The following is a 24623-nucleotide window of genomic DNA, read 5'->3' on the forward strand; positions in this document are numbered from 1 at the left end:
TCTTACTGTTTTTAAAAATATTACTTTTTAAATGCGATATTTTACAGTCTGGCTATTAATAATTAAATTAATAAGGTGATATATAAGATAGTTTGTATACCCAGGGAAACTGCATTCAAAACTGGTCCTATTAAAATATCGGCTGATATTTAGTTCAATTTCATCCCTAGATACCGACAACGCCCATCTCTAACCTCTGAATTCAGCGACCGCAGGGCGTTTAAAAACAGACCGAAACGTCGTTAACTTATTGGTGCCTTGAGCCACAGAATCTCAAACATGGGCCTTAAAGGTTGTGAAGTGCAATTGGACAACCCGTGGAACACCTACTACGCTGGTCAGACGGTCAACGGCCAGGTGAAGTTCACGTTCGATTCGCCCAAGAAAGTACGAGGTAAGTGCGGATCAAGTCACAAATGTGGGCAAATTGTGGGTAAATGCTAATCAAAACCCCACCTGCATACTATTACTCATAGAAGTGACGACACCTGCGTAGGGTTCAATGATTAATGGGAAATTTAGGTATATAAAAATAGCACAATATCTTCAATGTACAGGATGAGCACATGATGTCATTCGTAGATTCGTTACTAACTTCATTAAATTCGCTTACAAAAAGCCGGTGCACCACCCACAAATGTGGGTTGGTCTTTCGGTTCCTAAACGACCTTGTTTTCAGCGAGCTGGCGGTTGTTAAACCCTCCAAAGAAATGCACTTTCTCCTCTTTTCAGTAGGGCGATAACAACTATAAATAGCTTCAAGTGTGAATACAAAAGAAAGTAAGTAAATATGTAGATCTGAGGGGGCATGTAACCTATGTGGCAAACATTCCACAACAATCAAATTTTGAGGTCAGCAAACACGGGAGACAGATGCTGTCTGGTAGCGATGATGTCATCCGTTGAATATGCCGTAGAGAGCTTTTCATATTATTTATAGCTAAAATAAAGCGCGACAGTAACGTCGTCGATTGTCAATCCGTAAATACAACCACTTGTTTCTCGTAGGCATTATCATCCGGTTCCTGGGAGAAGCTAACACCGAGTGGACAGAGGAGAAGAGCGTGACCACCAGCGAGGGCAAGACCGAGAACGAGGTGACTCAACTGAAAGGGCATGAGGAGTACTTTAAGATCCAGTACTATCTGCTGGGAGGCAAAAACAGTAAGTACAAAAAAAAAGGTTCGAGAATTTAAAAGATTGGAAATAAATATGCTTTCCAAAGGCAAGGAAAATTCTGTATTTAAAATTTAAAACGTTATGATCTGTCTATATGAATCGAATATTTAAATATTAAAAAATTTAGTTGATCTATTTATTGATCTTTGTTGTTTTCCTAATTTGATCAATATCTATTGACTCTTTGTAAGGGCAAACAAATTCAAAAAAATTATGAAACTAATTTGGGTTGTGTATACGTCATTAGAACCTGCCTGCTTAACTTCCTGGCTTTTATTATTTGACAGATCTCGACGCTCATACGAAGATCGATTCAACTAGTGATCCTGATCAAAAATATATATTACATACTTTCCAGCGAATCTTGTATACTCTTTTGCTCTACGAGTTACGGGTATAAAAACGATCTATGCTATTAGAAATTTATACAATTTTAATGAAAAGCATACTTACATACAAGTTAATATTTCAAATACTAAGATTTAAATTCCACAGTAGTGGTTCTTTATTCAAGGTTCGATTTTAGACTAATTTTACAATTGTTAGGCTGTCCCTACGTTAGCTGTGACTTTGGGCCGCGCTGCTGGCAGAGGTTCGACAGAGGTTCGGCAGGGCTGCGCTGACCAATAATATTTAGGCATCGAATTGCAGCGTTAGCAATTTGAAGCCGCTGATGTTGCGGGCGGATGTTAAGTCGGCGGATGTTGGGTTATTGAAATTAAATTGTGTCACAAAGTTGCGACACTTCTTTGGTGGCATTGACTTTGGGTTGTACCGTATTGCATTCACTTATGTTTGGGTTATTTAGTTCTGTTCATAGTTTTGTTATTTAACTCTCCCTCCTCAAATTCCTGCTTGTCCTCAAGTAGGTTTCAGAAATATGGGATATTGTTGAATTCTGGCTGAATTGAGTTTGTGATATTAGTTTTCTTGATTTGATTGTTTAAATTTTTAAGTGGTTCTTGTTGAATTTGTAGTGTTATGTTTTCCTTTTTTCGTATAAATGTTTTAGATAATATTATTAAAATTATCGTTGTAGTTATCAGTGTAATGATTGCAATCCGATTCATAATAGAGTGTGTTTTGATTTCTTCCAGGTGTCCTATGTTTTTAATATTTAGGGCATGTAGTGATTCTAACGATAGGATTTGGAACCGTTCCGCTTCTATTGGGGACATCTGAATTATCGGTATTCCAGGTTTTATAATTGTTTTCTCTTTGTTAGTGAATTCCTTTTTATCTATTAGTATTGTGTCGTTCCAAAAATGCAGTAGATAGGTTCCATTTAATTGTTGTGTTGTGTTGTCGTGTTGTATAGTCCCATTAAAGTTGTTTAGTAGTATTAGGCTGTTGTCAATTTCCTCGACTCTCTGGATGTGCTCTGCGTTGGCGTAGTCACACAGCGATGCTTTTCCCTGAACTAATTTTGTGATACATTTAGATTTGCTTAAGTTAACAATGTTTTGTTTTTTACAAATTTTTATATTTTTAGATAGTTTACAATTTTCTGGTGTTTTTAATAATATGTCTTTATACAAAAATATTTCGTTAGCTTCTAAATGGATAATTGAATTATTTCTTAAAACAGGTTTTACAAGTATGTTTTGGTATGTAATCGGTTCTAGTTCTGGTATTTTTATAATGTAGGCTATTGTTGTTTTGTTATGCAGAACTGAAACATCAACCAATTCTAACATTTCTTCTACTGAAAGAGAGGTAATATGACCTCTTTTGATCGTTTCATGAACTTCATCGAGTTCTGTATCACTTAAAAGTAGGGTGTTTATTATATTTAGTCTTGCCCATTGCATAGCGTATTTGACATTAATTAACTCTTCTTTTAATAGTCTGACTTGATTTTGAAGACTTGTGGCTATTTCGTTATTAAAAGAACTGTCTTTCCTAATTGAATTTTTTAACATATTCGAGACTGTAGTTAAACTATTAATTCTGGTCTGCAGCTGTTGATTTATAATAATTTGTTCGTTATTGTTAGTTATAAGATTATTAATATTGTTCTCTATCATGACAAGATCGTCATGGTCAGGATTGCCTGCAACATACTTCCATGCTGATCCGATCCAATTTATTGATCTTTTGTTATGATTTTTAAATGTAAGGGTGTTTAATGCAGAGAATGCTTGGGTTATTTCATGTGTAAGAGTGTGGTATAAGTAGCTTTTCTTTAAGTCGTTTACGGTGTGTTCTCGAATGTTAAAAAGTTCTTCTTCTATTTGTTTTAAGTTTATAAGGTGAATCATTTTAATGGATGCTGATTGTATTTTCCCTATTCCTTTATGGATAGTAATAGTGTGTGCATCTGTATAGTTTGTGATTTCAAGAGTTGCGGTTATCATTGGTAACCAAAATATTAGTAGGAGAAGCCTGCAACGAGAGTTAAGTGGAATTACAATTAGTTTTTTGAGGGGCATGGGCCGATTCGTCACAATCGGATGCATACCGTAAATCGGACAACTTTATTAGTTTTTTTTTTTTGGATATAGGTGTTCTCTTGGACATTTTCGGACATTTAAAAAAATATTCGGGCTCCTAGTCATTTTTGATATTACTCTTGTGAACAATTTTCCCTGTTTCTGTGATAATAGTAGTACGATTATTTTGTTTTACGATTTCTTTTTTATAACGTTTAGATAGTTTGGACCCTAGTCTAGTATTTTGTTTAACGAATATTTCTTGTCCTGGCCGATAAGTTTTAATCTCCTTTCGTTTTTTATTATGGTTCTCCAAATCCTGTTGTTGTTTGTTTCTTAATCTCGTAATATTATCTTGCCTACTTTTTTCAAATTGTTCGGGATCTGTGGTGACATTTCTGCCAAAAAATGCTTCTAGTGGTCTTTGCTTGGTTACTGAATGTATGGTATAATTGTATTCATAAATAGTTCTATCGAGCAGTTCTTCGAATGTTTGATACACCTGTTTTGATTTTAAACACCTCATTATTTCAGACAAGGTGGAATGGAATCTTTCTATTTGACCATTTACTGTACTTTTATATGGGGGGACCCTAAAAATTTCTATGCCTAGCTGGTCTTTCATCATAAAGTTGATACTGGCAGAATTAAATGATTTTTCATTGTCCATGACAACAAACTTTGGAACACCATAATAAAATAATATGTCGTTTAGTGGTTTTTTTATATGTTCTATTGCTTTTGATTCTATAACTCTTGCTTGAGCTAATTTTGAGAATTTGTCTATTGCTGTCAATACTAGTTTTTTCTCGGTAGAGAATATGTCGATGTGAATTGTGTGTCCTGGGTATTCTGGTATGGGGGTCTCTTTCAAAACTGGATTAGGTGGGTGTCTATCATATTTTCCTTCTTTGCAGACTTGGCATTGTTTAACTAGCATGGATATTTTATTTTTCATTTTGGGGAAATAGTATTTTTCAGAAATTTGAATTTTATTCTCTTCAGCATTTCTATGTGCTCTATTGTGGGTTTCTAAAATGATTTCGTCCTGTTCCAATTCTGTTGTTAAGTCCTTTACTCTAGATTGTGTAAATCGTATTTTAATAGTCGAGAAATGTTTTGGATATAAATTTTGAATTTGACCCATTAGGTCTTCAGATGTTTGGATTCCGTTTATGACTGTTGGATTGAGATATTTTGTTAATAGTTCTATTAGGTCACTGTCCGAAAAATGTGGTTTTGAAATTGTGTGTCTGTGAAATGTTGGGAAGGGTATTGTGAACTTATAATCGGGTGGTTCTTCTTTTAAAATAAATATTTGGTTTTTAAATGCATTAATGGGAGTTTCTATGCTGGGTATAAGATTGTGACCTGAACTTTGGCCACTGTGCTGTGTTGCTGTTAGTGAATTTACCTCACCTTGATTTTTTATTCGTGATAATGCGTCCGCCACTACATTTTCTTTACCGGGTTTGTAAATTAATTCTTTATCGTACTCGTCCAAATAAGATTTCCATCTCCTAACGGCTATGCTACCTTTCCAGTTACAATCATGCGTAAGGGGTTCATGGTCTGTGTAGATCTTTACTTTTGATCCACCATATAGGTATCCGTTAAAGGATTTCACTGCCCAGAATATGGCCAACATTTCCTTACGCGCGGTTTCATAACTCTCTTCAGTTTTTGACAAAGTTCTGGATATGAAAGCTATTGGTTGGTTGGCTTGGGAAAGGACTGCTCCTATTGCATAATCAGAAGCGTCAGTTGTTAGTGTGAATTCTTTATTGAAGTCGGGGTAATGCAATATTACTTCATCAGATATCAGGGCGTTTTTTAATTGTTCAAATGCTTTCAAGGCTTCTTTGTCAGGTTGTATTAATTTTTTGGATGAAGCTCCTTTTGATATGCGACCGTCTTCTCCCCTGAGCAATGTCGTAAGGGGCTTGGCGATTGAGGCGTATCCCCTTATGAATCTTCTGTAATATCCTGATAGCCCTAGGAAAGATCTAAGTTCCTTAAGCGTTTTGGGGCATGGGTAATTGGCAATTGCTTTTACTTTATTGGGATTGGTTTCTATACCTTTATCGGATATAACAAAGCCTAAAAATTCTACTTTGGTTTTAAAGAAATCACACTTATCTAACTGACATTTTATATTAGCTGAGTTTAGAGTTTTAAATATTTGGTCAAGATTTTCGCAATGTGTTAGCTCATCTTTGCTAAAGACTATTATATCATCGATATAAATGTAGCAAATTTTGCCTATGTGTTCTCTAAGAATATCGTCGAGAGCGCGTTGAAAAATAGACGGGGCATTTTTTAATCCGAATGGGAGACGCATGAATTCGTATTTACCGTTATTAACTGAAAATGCTGTTTTCTCAATGTCACTATCTTTTAAAAGAATTTGATGGAATCCACTTTTTAAATCTAGTACCGAAAATATTTTATTGTTACCTAGTTGAGCTAACACTCCATTAATGTCGGGTATAGGGTATCTGTCTGATATTGTTACGCTATTTAGTTTTCTATAGTCTATTACCATTCTGTATTTTTTTATATTTGACGAATCTAATTTCTTTGGTACAATCCACACGGGTGAATTGTAGGGTGATCGAGATGGGCGTATTATGTTGTTGTCTAATAGTTCAATTATTTGTTTATCGACTTCGTTCTTAAGAGACATTGGGTACTGATAAAATTTTGAATACACCGGTGTATCTGTATTTGTACGTATTTCCGCTTTGACGTTAGTAGTGTAGGTTAATTTCTCGTTTGGTTCGGCAAACAGATTAGGGTACTTTTTTAGTAAACGATTTAATTCTATTTTTTGATTAGGCGAAAGGTGATCTAGATTAGGTATTATTACATTAATTTGCTCGAATTTTTCCTCTTTTAACGGAATGATTTTGCCACTTTTTAAGTACATTAATTTTTTTCCCGTGTCTATAATGGCTCCTAGCTCTTTTAGGCTATCGTTTCCTAATATCGCGTCAAAAGTTTTAAGAGTAGGTAATAAGAAAAATTTGACTATTGCGTTGGGGTCATCAAATAGGTAAGCCATCTTATGATGAGTTATCTGAATGTTGCCTCCTACTGAGACAGCGTCAAAAGTTTGTTCATTGGGTTTTGGGTTGGAAACTAACTGTGGTTTAATATAATTTCTATTCGAGCCTGTGTCTATTAGAATTTTCAGAATTTTCCCATTCCTCAGCTTGCATTCGTAATATGGAAGTGAGGAATTTGTTATTCTAAAAAATTAACATAAGTATAGTCATACTGGTAATTCTCATTGTTGTCGTTGATTATCTCAGAGTATTCAGTTAAAGATTGTTCAAAGTCTGCTTGTTCCTCTTGATGTGCGACTGTTTGTACGTACGCTGACATTTCTGATTCCTCTGTCTCTTTTTGTTCGTCAGTATTAGAAGTTATGTCTGTCTGGGAGGTTTCGATATTAAAATGCCGCTGTTTTTTGGTCACATCATTTTGGGTTGCAAGTGGCATAGACGGTCTTTTCCCTGCTTCTCCTGGATTTGGTCTGTTCATGTAATTAATTTGTCTTGTATGAAGACTTCGGTCTACGTCCATAGGCTCTGGCCGTGGTTGTGGCTTTGCTGCAAATGGTCGAGGTGGTGGCATGTATTGAGTTCGAGCTGCAATGGGAATCGGTCCTACGTTTGGTAAGATTGGTTTTGGGTAGTACTGTCCAAAATTAATGTTGTTTTGGCGAGGAAAGATGAGCGGGGCTGGTTGTGGAGCCATGCTTGGTTGTGAAAATGGCCTGGCTTGAAAGTTCGGGTTGCTAATAATTGGGAGCTGCCTCTGAATTGGTGGAGGTCTTAGTGGAGGCTGAGATGCCTGCCGGAAGTTAGTTGATTGCGCTCTATTGTTGGCATGGTTGGACCTGAAAGCTTGATTTTCTAATTTCAAGCAGAGATGTAAGGCTGTGGGTAAATCGGTGGGTTCTTTCATACCCAATAATCGTGACAAGTCTCCCCGTAGTCCTCTAATAAAAGTGTCCAAAGCTTTGTCCCTATATAATTTGGTCATTAGTTGCTGTGACTCAATGTTTAAGTCCATGCAACTAATTCTATTCAATATCAGAGATAGGTGTTTATAGACATTTTGGTGGAAGTCTTCTACAGATTGATTGGGACCTTGTATTATTGTAGTCATCTGATACTCTAAAGTACTCAAATCTCTTTTATCAGCGAAATGTAGGGTAAGGCATTTAGATATTGCAGTCCAGTTAAGGGGAACGCTGTAAGCTTCTAAAGCAATATCGGCATTGCCAGTGATTTTATTGCGAATTGTGTGCAATATGCCAAAATATTTAGATGTGCCTTTAATGTGTCCGTATGTTCCTAGAATCCTATCTACACCCTTTTTCCAGGAGCCGAACTCTGCTGGATTGCCTGAAAATTCGCGTAGTCCCTTTACTATGTCTGGAACCTTATCTAGGTCATCCAAATTTCTTTGATGTTCGGGGTTGATACTCTGATTTTCTGCGTTAGTGAAGTCGAATGAGTTTGTTTGGGCTTGCTGTAACAGAACAGGCAATTGTTCTGTTATAATCTGCCTAATAGTTTGTGCTACGTCGTTGTTTTGTGCCATGTCTCTGTGTTGTTGGAAAGCTACTTGCCTTCTGCTAGTTTCTACTGTATCAAATATTGCGGGTCTAATAAGATTATTCGGGTTTGACATTGATTTGAAAAGTTAACTTATTTTAAAATTTTACTAAACTTTGTATGGGCAAGTGTTGAATAAAATAATTGGTCTTGAAGAGTTGAAAATTATATAAAACTTATCACTTATCGAAATAGAAATTGTAATTAATGATTTTTTAATAATTTTGGTTGTCCTATTTGGTTGGTGCAAGCAATTATTTTTGTATGAATATTTCGTGTGTGAATCGTATTTAAAGAAATTGCATGTGTGATTTTATTCAGTATTATTTAGATTTAATTTATTGGGTTTGTTTTAGATTGTGTGAAAACCAGTGGCTGGTTTTACCCTTCTACCTTGGAGGGTCCTTTGATTTCGGAATCGCAAGATTGGGTTTAATTTATACTGCACTAATAAATGCACTTTTTATTTGGTGCAATGCAGTGTGGTTTTAATTATCGCTTTACGCAGTTTGATGTAATTTATTAAAGCACACTTTGAATAATTGCAATTTCGTTAAATATTTTTCACTTCACTATTACTTAATTTATTATTTAAATTTTGTTTCACTTAGTTAATAATTTTGTTATTTTAAAACTTTTCTTTTAGCTTATTGAATTTTAATTGTGTTTTTACTTTTCTTTCTTTCGTTTTAGGTAAGTTTAATTTTGCACTTATTCACTAGCTTACATTATTGAGATTGATGTGGTCACTCCTCCCGTTGATCCGGATGTGTTCCTGTTTGCTGTTGCTACTTGGGATCCTGCGATCACTCCAATAGAGGTTGTCCTGCGGGCTGACCTGACAAGACTTGCGATCCACCGATGGGGTTTTGCTGCACCAGATCCGTCTTAAGGGATGAGTCCTCTGGTAACAGCGGGCCAGTGAGTTGGGATGGGAAATTAATCCTCAAGTCTTAACTTAATGAGACTGTATCCGTTTCCACTGGTCCCTGTTCGGGCGCCAGTTAATATTTCAAATACTAAGATTTAAATTCCACAGTAGTGGTTCTTTATTCAAGGTTCGATTTTAGACTAATTTTACAATTGTTAGGCTGTCCCTACGTTAGCTGTGACTTTGGGCCGCGCTGCTGGCAGAGGTTCGACAGAGGTTCGGCAGGGCTGCGCTGACCAATAATATTTAGGCATCGAATTGCAGCGTTAGCAATTTGAAGCCGCTGATGTTGCGGGCGGATGTTAAGTCGGCGGATGTTGGGTTATTGAAATTAAATTGTGTCACAAAGTTGCGACACTTCTTTGGTGGCATTGACTTTGGGTTGTACCGTATTGCATTCACTTATGTTTGGGTTATTTAGTTCTGTTCATAGTTTTGTTATTTAACTTACATATGTGATTGGTACTTATTAACCAACCAAGTACTGAAGCTTGTTTCCCTATAGAGTCCATTAAAAGATATCCAAATAAAATTAAAATTAATACATTTAGTCTCTTTTTATAATTCAAATTAAATTTCGTAAGGCTATTTAATATTCACATTATAGCATTAATAACCTTTTCTTTTGAAATTCAATCAATGTTTTTATATAGTATGTATATAAAATAATAAACCTTTGATAGACCCTTCCTCTGCAAGTAAGAATTAAATATATAAGCTATAAGTGGTCTTTTTTAAATGCTAAAAATAAAATGTATAATTTTTCAGGCTCTGAGACGGAACTGCCGCCTGGTACACACACTTATCCATTCACCTGTGCCCTTCCGCCTAATCTGCCCTCTTCCTTTGAGGGCGAATTCGGCCACGTGCGCTTTACCATCAAGGTGACGCTTGATCGTCCTTGGAAATTCGATCAGGACATGAAGATGGCGTTCACAGTAATAGCACCTGTTGATCTGAATCTCAATCCTCGAGTCAAGGAACCATTCAAGCTCGAGCTAGAAAAGTCCTTCTGCTGTTTTTGCTGTCGCTCAGGACCGTTGGCTGTTATTACGAGCATCCCGCAAACTGGATTCGTTTCGGGGCAGGTGCTGCCCATCACCTGCGAGGTGGACAACACCAGCAGCGTAAATCTGACAGCAGTAAAGTTTGAACTGCGAAAGTTGGTCACCTTCCACACGAACCAGCCCAGGAGCGAGAAGCGCGAGTCCAAGGTGATCATAGCCAACTTAAGTGTTGGCCCAGTCAATGGCGGCGAGTCTCGCACGTTTACGCAGCAAATGGAAATTCCAGCTCTGCCCCCGACTAACCTCCTTAACTGCGGTATTATCGCTTTGGACTACGACTTGCATGTGGAATGCGAGGTCAGCGGTCCGCACCGCAATCTCACCGGCAAGGTGCCAATCACCTTGGGCACTATTCCATTGGCTGGCGTACAGCCACCGACTCAATTTACAGATGCTCCCTCGGCGGTTCAGTCCGAGGATCCATCGCTGGCGCCCACACAGCCAGTGAGTCCGGCCAGCCCTCCTGGCGGCGATGGTGTGGGTGGTGCTCTAGGCTGGAACGTGGCTGACAGCACTGGTGGTGGTTCTCTGTATCCTAATATACGTGAGTATGAATTTTATATTGAAAAACTTACCAACTTAGATTGTTGAGTTATGTGGATGACCTTAATAGCACGTACTTTTATAGCACGATATACAAGGAAAAGTTATTTAAATACTACTATTTAATTTTTCAGCGCCACCGCAGTTTGTGGAGACACAGTACCGGGCACCAACGATCGCTGGTAGGGACGACTCCGAGCATACACAGATGATCGGGGACGGAGCCTTCGCCCCCCGCTATCCGACCTTCCAGTTTAATAATGCCACAGCACCGCCAGCGATCCAGTAATCGAATCTCTAAGCTAGATCCACAATGATATTCTTTAACTTTTTTTCCGGCTGTCTCTGGAGATATTCTCCCTTTTGCAAATTTTATCGGCTTGCCTTTATTGATTAATAGCTTTCCGTCCAAATAGGAAGCATAAACAGCTGCAGTCAAAATAAAAAACCTTCCTATACGGTGTGTACGGTGATTTTGAAGTAAAATAACTTTCGAGAAGTACAAGGAATTTAGGATTTATTGTTTTGACCGCATCTGTGTTGAAATAAATAATCGTATAAATACGCACAAACGTCAATTCCGATTTAAAATGCTCAAATTTAATTTTTCCCATTATATAAACCAGCAATAGTGCCTAAAACTGATGTACGACTATAATCGTAATAAAACACAGAAGATAACGAAGAATTGATGGGCCTAGCCAAAACCTGTGAGCCAAATGTTTTAAGCTTTGAGGAACTTGTTTGTACGGAGCATTGGGAGATCTTTAAACTTGGAATGGTGATATGGTTGCGCATTTACTTCTTTTTCTTACAGTATTCATTCAATTCCCTGACCTTTCTTGCTTTTTTCTCACACTTGCACTGTTCCTTTAGAGCTATTTTTTTGCATTTGGCCTTAAGGATCTTGATCTTCTTTTTCCTTTGTCTTAGCTTCTTTTCGGCTATTTTTTTGCATATCTGGAACAGTCCGTCGGGATTGGCTTTGGGTTTGGGTGGTGCTGGCGGTGGGGATGGATTAGCAGCTTTTGGTGGTTGGGGAGCAGGCGGAGGTGGCGTTTTAGCAATCTCCTTCTTGACCTCCTGTTTGATATTCTCTTTTACAGCCGCTTTAGCTACTTGTGCAGATTTGCTTATATCCTCTTTACTTTTGGTTGCTTCTTTGAACTTGTATTTAGCGCAGACATCGACTTCTTTTGGTTTTTGCTGTTTATTGATTTTTTTGCACATTGCTTTTTTGGCTTTATCTGCGTTTTTGGCCCTTTCTCTGGCCTGCTCAGCTTCTCGCAAGGCTTTAAGTCTGTCCGCCTCCTGCTTAGCTGCCTTTTTGCATTCCGCCTTTTCCTTGTCCTCCTTATCCTTCTTTGCCTGTTTGCGGCACTTTTGAATTGCAGCGATTTTCTTGCACTGCTCTTTCATTTTCTTGGCCCTGGCTTTGGCGGCTAGGGCCTTGAGTTTCTTCTGCTTGGCCTTAGCCTTCTTTCTCGCCTCCTTGGCCAGCTGGGCGCACTGTCTCTTTATTTCGCACAGATCTTCTTCAGGCCCCTTTTTGGCTTCCTCTTCGGCCAATCTCCTGGCCTCCTCTTCTGCGCGTTTTCTTTCTTCTTCTGCTCTCCTCCGGGCTTCTGCAGCCAATCGGGCGCACTCTTCCCTTTCTTTTTCTTCTCGGCAGGCTCGTTTGATGGCTTCTATTTTTTCCAACTTCTCGCAGTTCATTTGATCGGCCAATTTCTGGATTTCTTTGTTCAGCTTTTCCAATTCTTCTTCCTCGTCGGGGCATTTCTTCTTTACCTCACATCCCTCGTCCTCTCCTCTTTCTTTTTTGACACACTTCATGCATTGCTCTATTTTATCCATTTTCTGGCATTTTTTCGCCTTTGCCATTTTCTTACACTTTTTCATTGCGACGTTTTCCCTGCACTTTTTTAACTTTTTCTTGGATTGAAGCTCCTTGCATCGCTTTTTCACCTTTTCCATATCATCTCCACCATCATCGCCCTTCTTTCCACCACCCTTGCCACACTTCTGCTTTTTCTTACCCGCACTCGACCCTGTCCCGCACTTTTCTTCCCTGCACCCATCGGCGGAACTGGCTGTTTCGCAGAACATTTTTCGCTTGAAGGACATCTCACGACCCAGAAACTCTTCAGAAACTAGGATTCTCTGGTTCAGCCGCTTCTCCAGATCCTCCAGGAATGCACTTCGCAACGGCTGATCGGGTCGGTGGCTAAGGGAATCGCAAGTACCTGAAAACGACATTTTTGAAGATAAAATTTTATTTGCACCAGTGTGACTAAAATAGAGAACACACCTTTCTGCCAATTCAACACGCTCTGCAGCTTTTTCGGCGTTCTCCTATAGTCCTGATTTGACTTCTGCACAACATTCAGATCCCCCCTGTTTTTTACTACAGGATACATCCGGAGGGACGTGCTACAACTGCAGACACGGAAACAGGCATCGGGATAGTGGCTTAACGCCAGCGAGGCTCTCTTCAACATGGTTTGTTTATGGTTTGGTTCCAAAATTTAACGGATAATTTTAAAAACAAATCGGGTTAAAAGGCGAAAACTAAGAGGATTTTGACCCGATCTGCGCCATGATATTCCAAAAACTGGAAAATAAATGGGCCAGCATTTGACGTAAATATCACAGTAAGTGTGTCAGATAGGAAAGTATGATAAATATTTTCAAAATATGCTTTTTTAGAGATCGTACTATAAGTGGGGCTTATTATTAATTTATAATAGTAGCAGGTTCAGTCTAGCCAGGTGCATTTTTTTCCAAAGTTAGTGATATTTGGCTTGAAGGCTGAACATTATGAGTGTCAGTTTCAAACTAAAACACTATTATATGGAAAAACAACTATGAGTGTAATTTTGCCATGACGCCAGATATTGACGTTCAGTTTTTTAATTGTTGAACTTGTCATTGTCATGAAGGCTCGTATTTGGCTATTATGTATAAATTAACATTATACACGAGATAAATAATATATAGAATTATCAAACACAAACACTACGAGCTGAAGAACCAGATTGGCAAAGTTTTTATTAACAAAAATCGCACTTTCATTTGAATCAAAAATGTCCCAAAGTTCGATATTTTTGATTATGAATCCGCTCTAGTTTCAATAGGTTATTTACTTTTTTTACTTGTCCTTTTTCCCCTTTTTAGCCTTTTTCCTGCATTTTTCTTTCTCGGCCATTTTTCTGCATTTCTCCTTTTCGGCAAGTTTTTTGCATTGCTTTATCATTTTCTGGAACTTTTCCTTTTCGGCCAACTTTTTGCATTGTTCCCTCTTGGCTACTTCCTTGCATTTTTTCTTCCAATCCACCTTCTTCTTTTTGCACGGATCCTCTTTTTTGCAAGGATCTTTTTTCTTGCAGGGGTCGACTTTCTTGGGTTTTTTGGCACAAGGGCAACAGCATTTCTCGCAAGGATCTTGTTCCTCACAAGGTTCTTCTACTTCGCAAACAACTTTCTTCTTGCACTTATCTTTTTTCCGCAACTCCTTGCACTTCTTTTTCAGCTGATCCTTTTCACATTTCTCTCTAGCTGCCAGCTCCCGGCACCTTTTCTTTATTTTTTCCTTTTCGCTCTTCTCTTTTTGGGCTAGTTCCTTGCAGACCTTCTTAACATCGCTATCCTTACCTTGCATGGTGATCTCTTTGACTAGTTTTTGGCATTCTTTTACCATCTTTTGGAGATCGTCACGCCTTTCTTCCTTCAACGAACGGTTTAATTTGTTCCTCTGGTCTTTCTGCTGCTCCAGATCGTCCAGGAATTTTCGGTGCATGGGGTTGGTGATTGCATAGTATTCGTTCTTGATGATGTGAATCACTCCGATCGAAGCGTCTTCAAATTTCTTAGGCTTTTGACTAGGTTGGCTTTCGGGCTTGCAAATTACTAAACCGAACAAGTATCGGTTACATTTCAATGGGATCACTGTATGAGCTCTTACCCTTTTTCCTTAAATGCCCAAGAACATTTAGAGGGTTGCCCCTTTTAAAAGATGTCTGCAGGCACCGATGAACGAACGCAGGTCTCTTTAGCATTATAACGGTAAATTTTGAATTTTTCTTGCACAAAAGTCACAACGAATTGTTAACGAAAAGCTCATCTAAATGAATGGCTAAACTGTATAATTTTTTGTATTTTACCCAAACGTGATGACGTTATCTTCAAAGACAACTTGTGAAAGTGTTAAAAATAACAAGGCTAATTTTTAATTACATATTTAAAGCGCAACTAATCTAAGCTTTTTAAGCTTAAGCTTGTAAACGCAATGTATTTTTACATAATACTTGTATAACATAGAAAATATGTTCGTTGAAAGGGATGTATCATGTTCGTCCGTAAGGATACTTAGGTTTGTCTGCCCGTATTAACGTCGAGATCTCGGGAACTACATATATAACATCAAACATGCATGTGTTAGACGCTTGTTTGATTAAAAAGGTTGCCATGTCCCTACTACGCAAAAACTACAGATGATGGAAAAGAGTATCAGTAACTTATTTCGTTCTTTTGTTATATTTATTCAAAAAAAGAAAAAGAAGGAAATGAAATATATTACTATTGGGAATTCAAAACGAGTATGTATTACATTGCTTATTACTTCTTCTTGCATTTGTCTTTTTTGGCCATTTTCTTGCACTTTTCCTTCTCTGCCATTTTTTTACACTTTTTCTGCAACTTTTTCATCTTTTCTTTCTTGGCCAGTTTTTTGCATTTTTCCTTTTCGGCCAATTTCTTGCACTTCTTTTTTAAATCACCACCCTTTTTCTTGCACGGATCTTTCTTTTTGCAAGGGTCTTTCTTTTTGCAGGGGTCTTTCTTTTTGCAGGGGTCTTTCTTTTTGCAGGGATCTTTCTTTTTGCAGGGATCTTTCTTTTTGCAGGGATCTTTCTTTTTGCAAGGGTCTTTCTTTTTGCAAGGATCTTTTTTCGCGCACTTGGTCTTTTTCTCCAATTCTTTGCACTTCTTTTTCAAATCTTTTTGCTTGCACTTTTCTTTTTCAGCCAGTTTCTTGCATTTTTTTTTCAGTTCTTTTTTTTTGCACTTTTCTTTTTGAGCCAGTTTTTTGCAGGCTTTTTTAATGTCGCCATCTTTTGCAGCCATGGTGATTTCTAAGGCAACCCTCTGGCATTCATTTTTCATATTTTCAAGTTCATCCTGATTCTCTTCATTAAGCCACCGATTTGTTTTGATCTTAAGAGCCTGCTGCTGCTCTAGGTTTTGCAAAAACTTTCGTTGCAGTGGGTTGGTGAATGCAGAACGAATTTGCTCTTGAACGTGAATAGAGCCGTCGACAAACCTTTTTTGCTCCTGATTTGGAAGATCATCTGCGGCTATGAAGTAATATTAACATTAACATTCCAGCCAGGAATATAAGTCTAGTACTTACCTTCCTTCAAGCTTGCAAGGACATTGATGTGGTGGGGCCGTATAAATGTGGGCTGTAAACACCGACTTAAAACTAAAGCGGTTCTCTTAAACATTTCGAGGAAAATTTTGAAATTTTGTACCAAAAATTTTACAAAGAATTTTGAAAAACCACAGCTGGAGAATTTGTTGATTCGTCTGTGGAATCAGGACCTGAACTGAATCCGAGATGTACCCCGTTTCCAAAATTTTACAAGTTTTACTGACATTATTATCTCAGATAACATGTTTAAAATAAATCTAATAAGAAATTTAATTTCATCCAAGAAACTATTAGATCCAAAAGAAATTAATGCTAAATGGCATAGATATACCGTTTAATTAAAACGAAGTGTAATGCAATACATACTTCATTAAGCATTATTTACCTAAATTTATTTACAAATTTATTGTACAAATTACTAGAAGATGAAAAGGTTATACCAGATTTTCTTGAAAAGTAACAGGAAGAATGGAACGTTTCCCATTATATATATTTTTAATCAGGGTCACCAGCCGAGTAGAACATGTCCGTCTGTCCGTCCATTTGCTTGTCCGTATAAGCGCTGAGATCTCCGGATTCTAGAGACATCCGTCACGTCCTTACTATATTCCAAAAATTGGAATTTTTTCCTCTAGCTTTTCGATTTTGTAATCTGCGTTTGCTTACTTAAGTCCCCAGTAGCGCTCTGCCCAAAAAAATGCATACATTGAATCTATAAATCTTTTTGTTGATATACATAAGCATTGATATACAAAAGCATGAATGAATGTCGGAACTAGGCAAAAGTTTCTTATATGTACATTTAGAGTCAATGTTAATTTAAACTACTGATTAAGACCACCCTGGATGGGTATTTTTAATAGCTTTATAATTAAAATTTTATTGTGATGAATATAATTCGAAAGTCAAATCGTAAGCTCCTTAAAGTACACTTTATGGGTTCCAGAATGTCATCAGTTCGACCGCTTTTTGGGTATATGCATATACTGGGCATAATTCCATCCAGCCTGATATCCAATTTCAATGACATCAACCTCTCTGGTCTCGGGATCTCGTGTTGTCGGGTAGATGAGCAGATTATTTAGTTTTGTTTGAGGGGTTTGCCGCATCTGGAATTGTAGAGAACTGTGCCCCCATCGGTTAGAGCATTCTGTCTTGACCTACAAACAACCTAGGTTGCCTCCCAAAGTTATATTTATATTTCAAAATGTGTTCATTGCTCGGTTGTGTAGTCGCCAGACTTTTACTATCAAAGTTGAACCGACGCTGCTTTGCGACAGCTTATCAGACCCCGGGGTGGTATAAAATTTTAATTGACTCTGAATAATTCCCTCGTTTTTCTACGATGTCGTGTGAAATGAAGCTAATCTATATACTACAGTTCGCTGGGCGTCAGTCACCTCGATATGACATTCAAATAGGTCTCTGATAATAGTTCGCAGTATATTTCCGTTCTGTTTACCCCCAAAATTTGGCCAAAGAGTGGGTTAGTTGAATTCTTGATCGATTCTTTACCTGGACATATTTACCGAAAAAGAATCACTTGCGACATTTAAATATTGTCGATAATAGTAAAACTAAAAAATGACAAAGTCCACTCCTAAGTGCCCATTAGCCTTAATCTATATGCTACAGTCTGACGTAGAGCGTTTTCGGTTCAGTGAACTCAATCTTACCCAGAGCTGGCGTAAAAAGCGCGATAGATTGTTAGAAAAGCATCGACGGTCGCAGTCATCGTCGTCTTTGTCCTTCGCGATTTCCTTCAGCCGCTTCATCTTCTTGGCACACTCCTCGGAACCACCAAGGATCTTGATGTTCTTGGTCTGCTGCTTCTCCCGGAGAAGCTCACGCGGTGACTTTTTGGGTGACGAGCACTCCGGCGAGCCTCCCTTTATCTCAGTGTCATCATTCTTGGCGAACAGATCTAACTCCCTCTTGACGAGAACCCTATCCCCATTCTGAGGCCCTGCGGCAATGCCATAAGATGAAGTATTCATTGAAAATGTGCTCAGGTGACGTTGACCACTAAAAGAAGACATTCGCCGTTTGCCTTCGTCGCTCTTTCCTCTGCCCAAGATCTTGTCAAAAAGGTGTTGCATGAAGGTTTTTTCAACTTTCATTGGCTTCAGTGGCACTGCAGTCGCCGGGATCTCACCCGTAGCTTTGTCCCGGAGCTTCAGGGCTAGCTCCCCATCATCCAACTGAGGCTTTTTGTTCTTAGCTTGATTTACCTCGACCGGAGGCTTTTCGGCGACCTTGGTTCTGGTCTCATCCACTGAGGTGGGTTCCTTGACTTTGATTTCCTCCTTTTTGGGCTTCACCTCTGGAGCCTCTAGGCTTTGACTGGATTCTTCGGCATCTTCCTTAAGTTCCGCATTGCCTGTTTCTGAAAGGGCTGGTGAGGAAATCTCTGGAGACACTGGATCATAAAGATCGCTAGGGGTTAGCTCCGATGTAGTTGTAACTTTGCTACTGCTGCTCCTCGATTCTCCTTTCTCAAATCTTCGTGGTTTTTGCGTAGCATCGTCTTTGATACCACCCTTTTCGGCGGACTTCATGAACGACGAAACCTTCTCTGCTAGATCAAAGCTTTTCTGTTCTACATGATCTTTTTCTTTTTCGTTCTTTTCACTCTTTGCAGACTCGGCATTCTTGTTCAGCTTATCACTGCTTTCTTCTCGGATAGTGGAGGCCAAGTTACTGAGTTTGACGAAGTAGTCTTCGTTTTTCTGATCTGGTACCGCTTCGTCTTCTCGGATGGTTGAGTCCAAGTCTCCAAGTTTGGTAAAGTGATCTTTAGATTTATTGCCAGAGGCAGAGGTGCCAAGGTGGCGTTTTTCGTGAATTCCAATTTGTACTCTGTTCTTATCCGATGCTAGAACTTCCGCTTGACTGCACCAGGAACCTGGATTATCATTAAATTTTTCAAGTGCCTCGAATAGTTCTTTGACTTTGCCGTCCTCGTTTTTGTATTGCTCACGATCGTAGTCGTCTTTAAACAAGGCCACTATTTCCTCTGTAGACTGACTCTTAGGTTCGTTATGACCAATTCCAACTATTTTACCGTTGGAATTACCAATAAATGGATTTAGTTTTAGGGAATCGGCCGGCGGAGACTGTAAGCCTTTATTTGATGGAGGCTGACTTAAAATAAATTCTGTGTGCTTAGTGGCTTCAGTTTTGGAATCTAAATTGGTGTCCTTATTCGACCGCAGTTCAGACGACGGGATAGGCTTTAACATTGGTTTAAACTCAGTTGGAGCTTCATGCTTGGCCACAATTTTTAATGGCAATTCCAGTTGAGAGACAACCTTAGAGGTATTTGTTGAAGTAGAGTCCTTACAAGAAGAGAGGGTAATATTATTTGAAGATGCCTTATCTTTGGGAACCCAAATATTTTCTTTTTTAACCAACGTTTCAATGAAATACGGCTTCTTAGTTTTATACTCTGTAGGATTCGGATTTGCCTCTATGCTTTTGGTTTCGGAGGTAGATGCAGCCTTCTTACTAATCGATTTAAAATGTTCCACCCATTTAAGGATCCTATCCCGATTTTCTTGGTTCTCGTTGTATGTGTCAACATTGTAGAATCTCTTTTCATGGGCTTTATCTAGCATCTTACTAAATTCCATACTTCTGTCGACGAGTGTATTTGAATTGACTTTAATACCCGATATCTTACCTTCACCTGGCATGTTAAAGCTTGAACTCACAGCTTCTTTCGGAGATTTTGTGACTCCGGTTTTTAGATTAGGGATTTCTTTTAAGTCTTCTATATTTTGAGTAGAGGTCTTAGCGTTTTCTTGTAATGGGCTTGATATAATTTTAAGATTGAAGCTTTTACTTGCATCAGTCTTGAGAGATGAAATTGGTTTGGAATTGTCCGGCTTTGGATTCAAAGATGTAGTATTACTAGTTTGAGGCTTAGAACTGTCTTTGGCTGTGATTATATCTTTTGATTCATGGGTGTTTGGAGAGGTTTTTTGAGGCGTATCGTCAATCGACTTTGATGATCCTAGCAAACTTTTATCTGCTTTAGAATCTTTTGAGGTCGAGTCAGTAGATTTGAGTTCCGCTTTAATTAGAGAGAAGTTTTTCTGAATAGGGTCATCAATGAAATCAGACACAGAAGCTGCCAGCGTCTTTAGCTCGGATTCAATTGAAAATAAGTTATCCAGTTTACGCTCATCTTTCGACTTAGTAAATGGTGGTAGGTTGGTAGACTGAATTGGAATTGACTTTATATCAAAATCTGCATGGAAGAGGGTTTTTTTAACTAGAAAATTTCATCCCAGCCTCGCTCACCTTTATTTTCAGAAGTCCTAACCGAAGACCCAAACTCAACCACCTTCCCTACCATGTCATCATTGGATCCCAAAGGATTATTTGAAGACCCCGAGGGACCTTTGTTGTCTGAGCTGCAGACAATTGTTTGTGGATTTGGGGGCTTGACTTCCGTGGGCGATGGCTGGGAGCGATTTGGCTGATCCTGGAGGGGCAGGATCTCTGGCCTGACCTCGTACGGCAACTCCGGTCTTCGCTCTCCTGGAACTTTGGGAGGATCGGGGGGCGCTGCTGCATTCCCCAATCCAACAGTACTGTTATCTGGCTTTTTGGCTTCGCTCTCTTCCCGGTTCAACCGACCTGGGCCCTTCTCAGCCGATTCCCCGGACTTTGAGGAACTGGTGTATCGACGTCGTCGGTGGTGCAGTGGCTTAATGGATGAATTAGACCCAATAGGACGGTAGGAGGACCGTAGGATCCCCAAGTAGTGAGTGGTTCGGCGACATGCCGCGATACCGCCAAATACGATGCCGGCCATCTGGCTGCTAAAAGAAGGGGGTCGACTGATACACTACTGGAAGCTCAACAAATTTGGGTTTTCGAATAGAACGTGTGTCGAAACTTTAGATTTTGACTGGTGCCTACTGATAGTCGCGGAGTAGTGTACTGTGTTTTCTATGCTATATTTTTATCGGCTTATACAAGTGTTTAGAATTTGCAAGGATTGTTGGTGTCCCTGGGCTGCACGTGGATCATGACCTTGATGGCGCCACCCAGTCCCTTTCGCGACGTTTCAAACGCCTTTGCCGTTTCCTTGATGTCGAAATGGTGGGTCACCAGCCGCTTAACATTCACCTTTCCAGAGGCGACAAAGGCCAGGGCAGCGGCATAGCTAAAATAGCTCTTGGGTAATCAATTGATATCTTTAAACCTATTAAACTTACTCATTGCAGTATCGGAACACGCCGCGGATGTCCACTTCCCGGGCCAGAGCATTAATAAGAGGCAACTTGACCTCAGCTGCTCCCATGCCCACCACCACCACAATACCACCAGAACGAGTGGCCTGGAAGGAATCGGCGTTATAGCTCTTTATTTCACCGAGAGCCTTTATGATTACTTACGAAGATGGCCAGACGGGCACTGCTCTCTGCTCCACAGCAATCGATGGACTTGTCCGGCTGACCGCCCATTGTTTTTTTGACGAGCTCCGCCGTCTCCTCGGCGGTCTGGTCCCGCTTCAGCAGGAGCGTGTGAGTTGCACCTAGTTCTTTGGCTACATCGAGGCGTTGCTGCACTAGATCCGTAATCAGGATCTCCGACGCACCCATGGCTTGAGCAGCCTGTAGTTAAAAGGAATAAAAACAATTTGTCTTATTTAAAAATACGATTTTAAAAAGTTTCCCAAATAACCTGCATTATAAAATGATAAATACTTGGCTTTCACCTAAAGTTAATAAGGCACCCTATAAACAAAAAATATCTTTTTAAAAATAGTCTTCGTTCCCTGTACTTGGAGGTATTAAGTCTTGGCAGAATTTTGTGTTGGAGAGAAACTTCAAAAATATACTTTGTTAACCTAGTAAATAACGCTACCGGATTAAAAAGCGTTTTTGTTTTTGTATGGATCTAACATGTAAATGATTTTCGAATAAGGTGAACATACCATCAGAGTGACCAGGCCGATGGGTCCTGCTCCCAGGATGAGAACCTTGGAGCCCAGGGTGACCTCCGCCCGCTTGCAGGCATGCACGCCCACGGACAGAGGCTCGAGCAAGGCGCCCTCCTCCATGGTGACGTGGTCGGGCAGCTTGAAGCAGAAGTCCGCCGCGTGCTTGTAGTAGCGGGTGAGGTTGCCGTCGTAGGGGGGCGTGGCACAGAAGACCATTCCGGGGCACAGGTTGTACTTGCCCTGCTTGCAATGGTCGCAAGTACGGCAGGGTACTCCCGGTTCGATGGCCACGCGGTCGCCGACCTTCAGTGTGGTCACCTTCTTGCCCAGCTTAGCCACCACACCGGCGGACTCGTGGCCAATAACCATGGGCTTAGTGAGCACAAAGTCGCCAATTCGTCCATGTGCAAGGTAGTGTACATCAGAGCCGCAAATGCCGACACTATCCATGGCCAGGAGGACCTCTAAGCGGTAGAAAACAGAACCAATACTATGAAATACGAAATGGGACTAAATAGACTAAATCTAGTTAGCTTAGTCAAACTAACAAAAATGCATATCAGTTGAAAGCCTAATCATTTATATTTAACCTTGGGATACTTTGCTTCAGGCTGTAGGTCATCAACGTGATAAGAAATAATATGAAAAAGGGGTTGAACTAAACAGTTTAGAAGTGAAAGAAATATTTATATAGGGCAAGTATAATGCTGTTGGGCTAAACCAAAAATTATCCAGTTTTAAACTACTTTGTTGACACTGGTGCATATGTTGTATTTATTACCATCATCGGCAATCTCTGGGATGGGAAGTTGCTCCTGTTAACCAAATAGACATGGTCAGTAATTATTCGATCCAACATCATGTTGTCCTTACCAATCGCATGTCCTCAATGCCGTGCAGCACTGCTGTCAGATTATCCTTGGCCATTTCTATATGTTAAATGAAATATTTGAGAGCTCGAAAAACCACTCGCTCGGGCAGCCGATTCGCAACTGATTCCAATATTTAAAACCTTACACTAGTTGACTTCTAAACTCGCGGTTATCAGTTCGAGTGACGTAGGCGACGCGGACAGCGATAGGAAAATAATGGGCACCACACCCACTCTCATTTGTGGTCAAATGTTATCACCCTTATCAGCACTTGAGTACAGCTGTTTGGCTGTGCATTACATTTATGAGGTGTATTTGTTTGTAGGTAGAACGTGCATAGAAGGGTGCAATTGCAGTTAGTACGAGTATAATTTTCAAGCACATGGGGGCGAGATATAAGTATCTTATTTAAAGCAGTACCAGAATTTTATAAACTTAATATTAAAATTAATTTGCATATACGATATTAGTTGCATATTGTCTGGTTTCCCCCCATGGGTAAAACTCCAAAACAAATGGCAACCTCAAGCTGGAGTGAGATATTGCACCTGGTTAAGCTTGTGATTATTATACCAAGTATGCAATAATAGCTACTGTAATGCATTTACCATGACATTTTCAATGTAAGTACAATCTAGTTTTGATTATTCAGCCAAAAATGCAAGGCTGCCTATAAGCTTAAAACTATATATAAGGTCTGAGCCTATAACTACGATATAGGTCTAAGCTTTCTTGTCCCTGCACCTTCTTAATGGAATGAATAGCAGATCACAACAGCCCACAACTTATGTCTTTATATGCCTTAGGTACAAAAAGGGAATGTCCTCAATGTGTCATTGCGGACACTTAACAGAACATCAAAAGTGGTTGCGCCATAAATAAGAAGACCCTAGCTTTGGCCCCACAACTAGTTCACAACCACCCCCAACCAAGGCCTGCTGCTCCTCCTGGAACTGAGCCATTTGTAATTTTTTGCCTGGGTTCAACCGACCTGGGCCCTTCTCAGGCGATTTCCCGGACTTTGAGGAACTGGTGTATCGACGTCGTCGGTGGTGCAGTGGCTTAATGGATGAATTAGACCCAATAGGGCGGTAGGAGGACCGTAGGATCCCCAAGTAGTGAGTGGTTCGGCGACATGCCGCGATACCGCCAAATACGATGCCGGCCATCTGGCTGCTAAAAGACGGGGGTCGACTGATACAAATTTGATTTTTCGAATAGAATGTGTGTCGAAACTTTAGATTTTGACTGGTGCCTACTGATAGTCGCGGAGTAGTGTACTGTGTTCTCTATACTATATTTTAATAGGCTTATACAAGTGTTTAGAATTTGCGAGGATTGCTGGTGTCCCTGGGCTGTACGTTCTTTAGCTACATCGAGGCGCTGCTGCACTAGATCCGTAATCTGGATCTCCTACGCACCCTCTTTTCAATACGATTTTAAAAGGTTTAAAAGGTCCCAAAAAAAAGTGCATTAAAAAATTATAAATACTTGGCTTTCACCTAAAGTTTATAAGGCACCCCATAAACAAAAACATAAATGGAATGTGAATTCGGTAGCTAAACTGTCTTTTCAAAAATAAAT

The 24623-nt window shown here is 39.5% G+C and overlaps 6 protein-coding genes across 7 annotated transcripts; 1 reads left to right on the plus strand and 5 right to left on the minus strand.

The window, feature by feature from the left end:
• The first annotated feature begins 150 nt into the window (after window positions 1-150).
• On the plus strand, window positions 151-11494 carry LOC6553190 (arrestin domain-containing protein 17). Its single transcript, XM_001979098.3, has 4 exons — window positions 151-394; window positions 1009-1164; window positions 9939-10781; window positions 10915-11494. The coding sequence occupies exons 1-4, from the start codon at window positions 280-282 to the stop codon at window positions 11067-11069; spliced, it is 1269 nt and encodes a 422-aa protein (XP_001979134.1). The 5' UTR covers window positions 151-279; the 3' UTR covers window positions 11070-11494.
• A 59-nt stretch (window positions 11495-11553) lies between these two features.
• LOC6553189 (axoneme-associated protein mst101(1)) lies at window positions 11554-13422 on the minus strand. The gene is made up of 2 exons (XM_015154102.2): window positions 13092-13422; window positions 11554-13026 (listed from the first exon to the last, which is right to left on the minus strand). The coding sequence occupies exons 1-2, from the start codon at window positions 13279-13281 to the stop codon at window positions 11579-11581; spliced, it is 1638 nt and encodes a 545-aa protein (XP_015009588.1). The 5' UTR covers window positions 13282-13422; the 3' UTR covers window positions 11554-11578.
• A 384-nt stretch (window positions 13423-13806) lies between these two features.
• On the minus strand, window positions 13807-14953 carry LOC6553187 (sperm-specific protein Don juan). Its single transcript, XM_001979095.3, has 2 exons — window positions 14745-14953; window positions 13807-14689 (listed from the first exon to the last, which is right to left on the minus strand). The coding sequence occupies exons 1-2, from the start codon at window positions 14836-14838 to the stop codon at window positions 13932-13934; spliced, it is 852 nt and encodes a 283-aa protein (XP_001979131.3). The 5' UTR covers window positions 14839-14953; the 3' UTR covers window positions 13807-13931.
• Window positions 14954-15346: 393 nt separating this feature from the next.
• Window positions 15347-16370, minus strand: LOC6553186 (sperm-specific protein Don juan). Of its 2 annotated transcripts, none has more exons than XM_001979094.3 (2): window positions 16191-16370; window positions 15347-16134 (listed from the first exon to the last, which is right to left on the minus strand). In XM_001979094.3, exons 1-2 carry the CDS (start codon window positions 16282-16284, stop codon window positions 15398-15400), a joined length of 831 nt encoding a protein of 276 aa, XP_001979130.1. In that variant the 5' UTR covers window positions 16285-16370; the 3' UTR covers window positions 15347-15397. The 2 variants fall into 2 exon arrangements, with proteins under 2 accessions (XP_001979130.1, XP_026839612.1); XM_026983811.1 differs by having other exon boundaries at window positions 15347-16128; window positions 16191-16317.
• A 672-nt stretch (window positions 16371-17042) lies between these two features.
• On the minus strand, window positions 17043-21117 carry LOC6553145. The gene is made up of 3 exons (XM_001979093.3): window positions 20517-21117; window positions 17888-20463; window positions 17043-17336 (listed from the first exon to the last, which is right to left on the minus strand). Exons 1-3 carry the CDS (start codon window positions 21031-21033, stop codon window positions 17289-17291), a joined length of 3141 nt encoding a protein of 1046 aa, XP_001979129.1. The 5' UTR covers window positions 21034-21117; the 3' UTR covers window positions 17043-17288.
• Window positions 21118-21159: 42 nt separating this feature from the next.
• LOC6553144 (sorbitol dehydrogenase) lies at window positions 21160-23366 on the minus strand. Its single transcript, XM_001979092.2, has 6 exons — window positions 23041-23366; window positions 22949-22982; window positions 22162-22631; window positions 21620-21838; window positions 21440-21561; window positions 21160-21387 (listed from the first exon to the last, which is right to left on the minus strand). Exons 1-6 carry the CDS (start codon window positions 23092-23094, stop codon window positions 21204-21206), a joined length of 1083 nt encoding a protein of 360 aa, XP_001979128.1. The 5' UTR covers window positions 23095-23366; the 3' UTR covers window positions 21160-21203.
• Window positions 23367-24623: the final 1257 nt, after the last annotated feature.

The sequence above is a fragment of the Drosophila erecta genome, unplaced genomic scaffold (genome assembly GCF_003286155.1).
Source record: "Drosophila erecta strain 14021-0224.00,06,07 unplaced genomic scaffold, DereRS2 tig00000000-arrow-pilon, whole genome shotgun sequence".
Classification (NCBI taxonomy): Eukaryota; Metazoa; Arthropoda; class Insecta; order Diptera; family Drosophilidae; genus Drosophila; species Drosophila erecta.

Bases quoted from the DNA above. Each gene is read 5' to 3' on its own strand.
- LOC6553190 (XM_001979098.3), top strand. From the start codon at position 280: ATGGGCCTTAAAGGTTGTGAAGTGCAATTGGACAACCCGTGGAACACC. The intron at 395-1,008 runs GTAAGTGCGGAT...TGTTTCTCGTAG, and splicing joins TTCGCCCAAGAAAGTACGAG to GCATTATCATCCGGTTCCTG. The intron at 1,165-9,938 runs GTAAGTACAAAA...ATAATTTTTCAG, and splicing joins TCTGCTGGGAGGCAAAAACA to GCTCTGAGACGGAACTGCCG.
- LOC6553189 (XM_015154102.2), bottom strand. From the start codon at position 13,281: ATGTTGAAGAGAGCCTCGCTGGCGTTAAGCCACTATCCCGATGCCTGT. The intron at 13,027-13,091 runs GTGTGTTCTCTA...TGTCGTTTTCAG, and splicing joins CGTGTTGAATTGGCAGAAAG to GTACTTGCGATTCCCTTAGC.
- LOC6553187 (XM_001979095.3), bottom strand. From the start codon at position 14,838: ATGCTAAAGAGACCTGCGTTCGTTCATCGGTGCCTGCAGACATCTTTT. The intron at 14,690-14,744 runs GTAAGAGCTCAT...TGTTCGGTTTAG, and splicing joins TGGGCATTTAAGGAAAAAGG to TAATTTGCAAGCCCGAAAGC.
- LOC6553186 (XM_001979094.3), bottom strand. From the start codon at position 16,284: ATGTTTAAGAGAACCGCTTTAGTTTTAAGTCGGTGTTTACAGCCCACA. The intron at 16,135-16,190 runs GTAAGTACTAGA...ATTACTTCATAG, and splicing joins CCTTGCAAGCTTGAAGGAAG to CCGCAGATGATCTTCCAAAT.
- LOC6553145 (XM_001979093.3), bottom strand. From the start codon at position 21,033: ATGGCCGGCATCGTATTTGGCGGTATCGCGGCATGTCGCCGAACCACT. The intron at 20,464-20,516 runs GTGAGCGAGGCT...TCTTCCATGCAG, and splicing joins TAGGACTTCTGAAAATAAAG to ATTTTGATATAAAGTCAATT. The intron at 17,337-17,887 runs GTAAGATTGAGT...ATGGGGGCACAG, and splicing joins GCTTTTTACGCCAGCTCTGG to TTCTCTACAATTCCAGATGC.
- LOC6553144 (XM_001979092.2), bottom strand. From the start codon at position 23,094: ATGGCCAAGGATAATCTGACAGCAGTGCTGCACGGCATTGAGGACATG. The intron at 22,983-23,040 runs GTAAGGACAACA...TTTGGTTAACAG, and splicing joins GCATTGAGGACATGCGATTG to GAGCAACTTCCCATCCCAGA. The intron at 21,839-22,161 runs GTATGTTCACCT...TTTTAACTACAG, and splicing joins TCGGCCTGGTCACTCTGATG to GCTGCTCAAGCCATGGGTGC.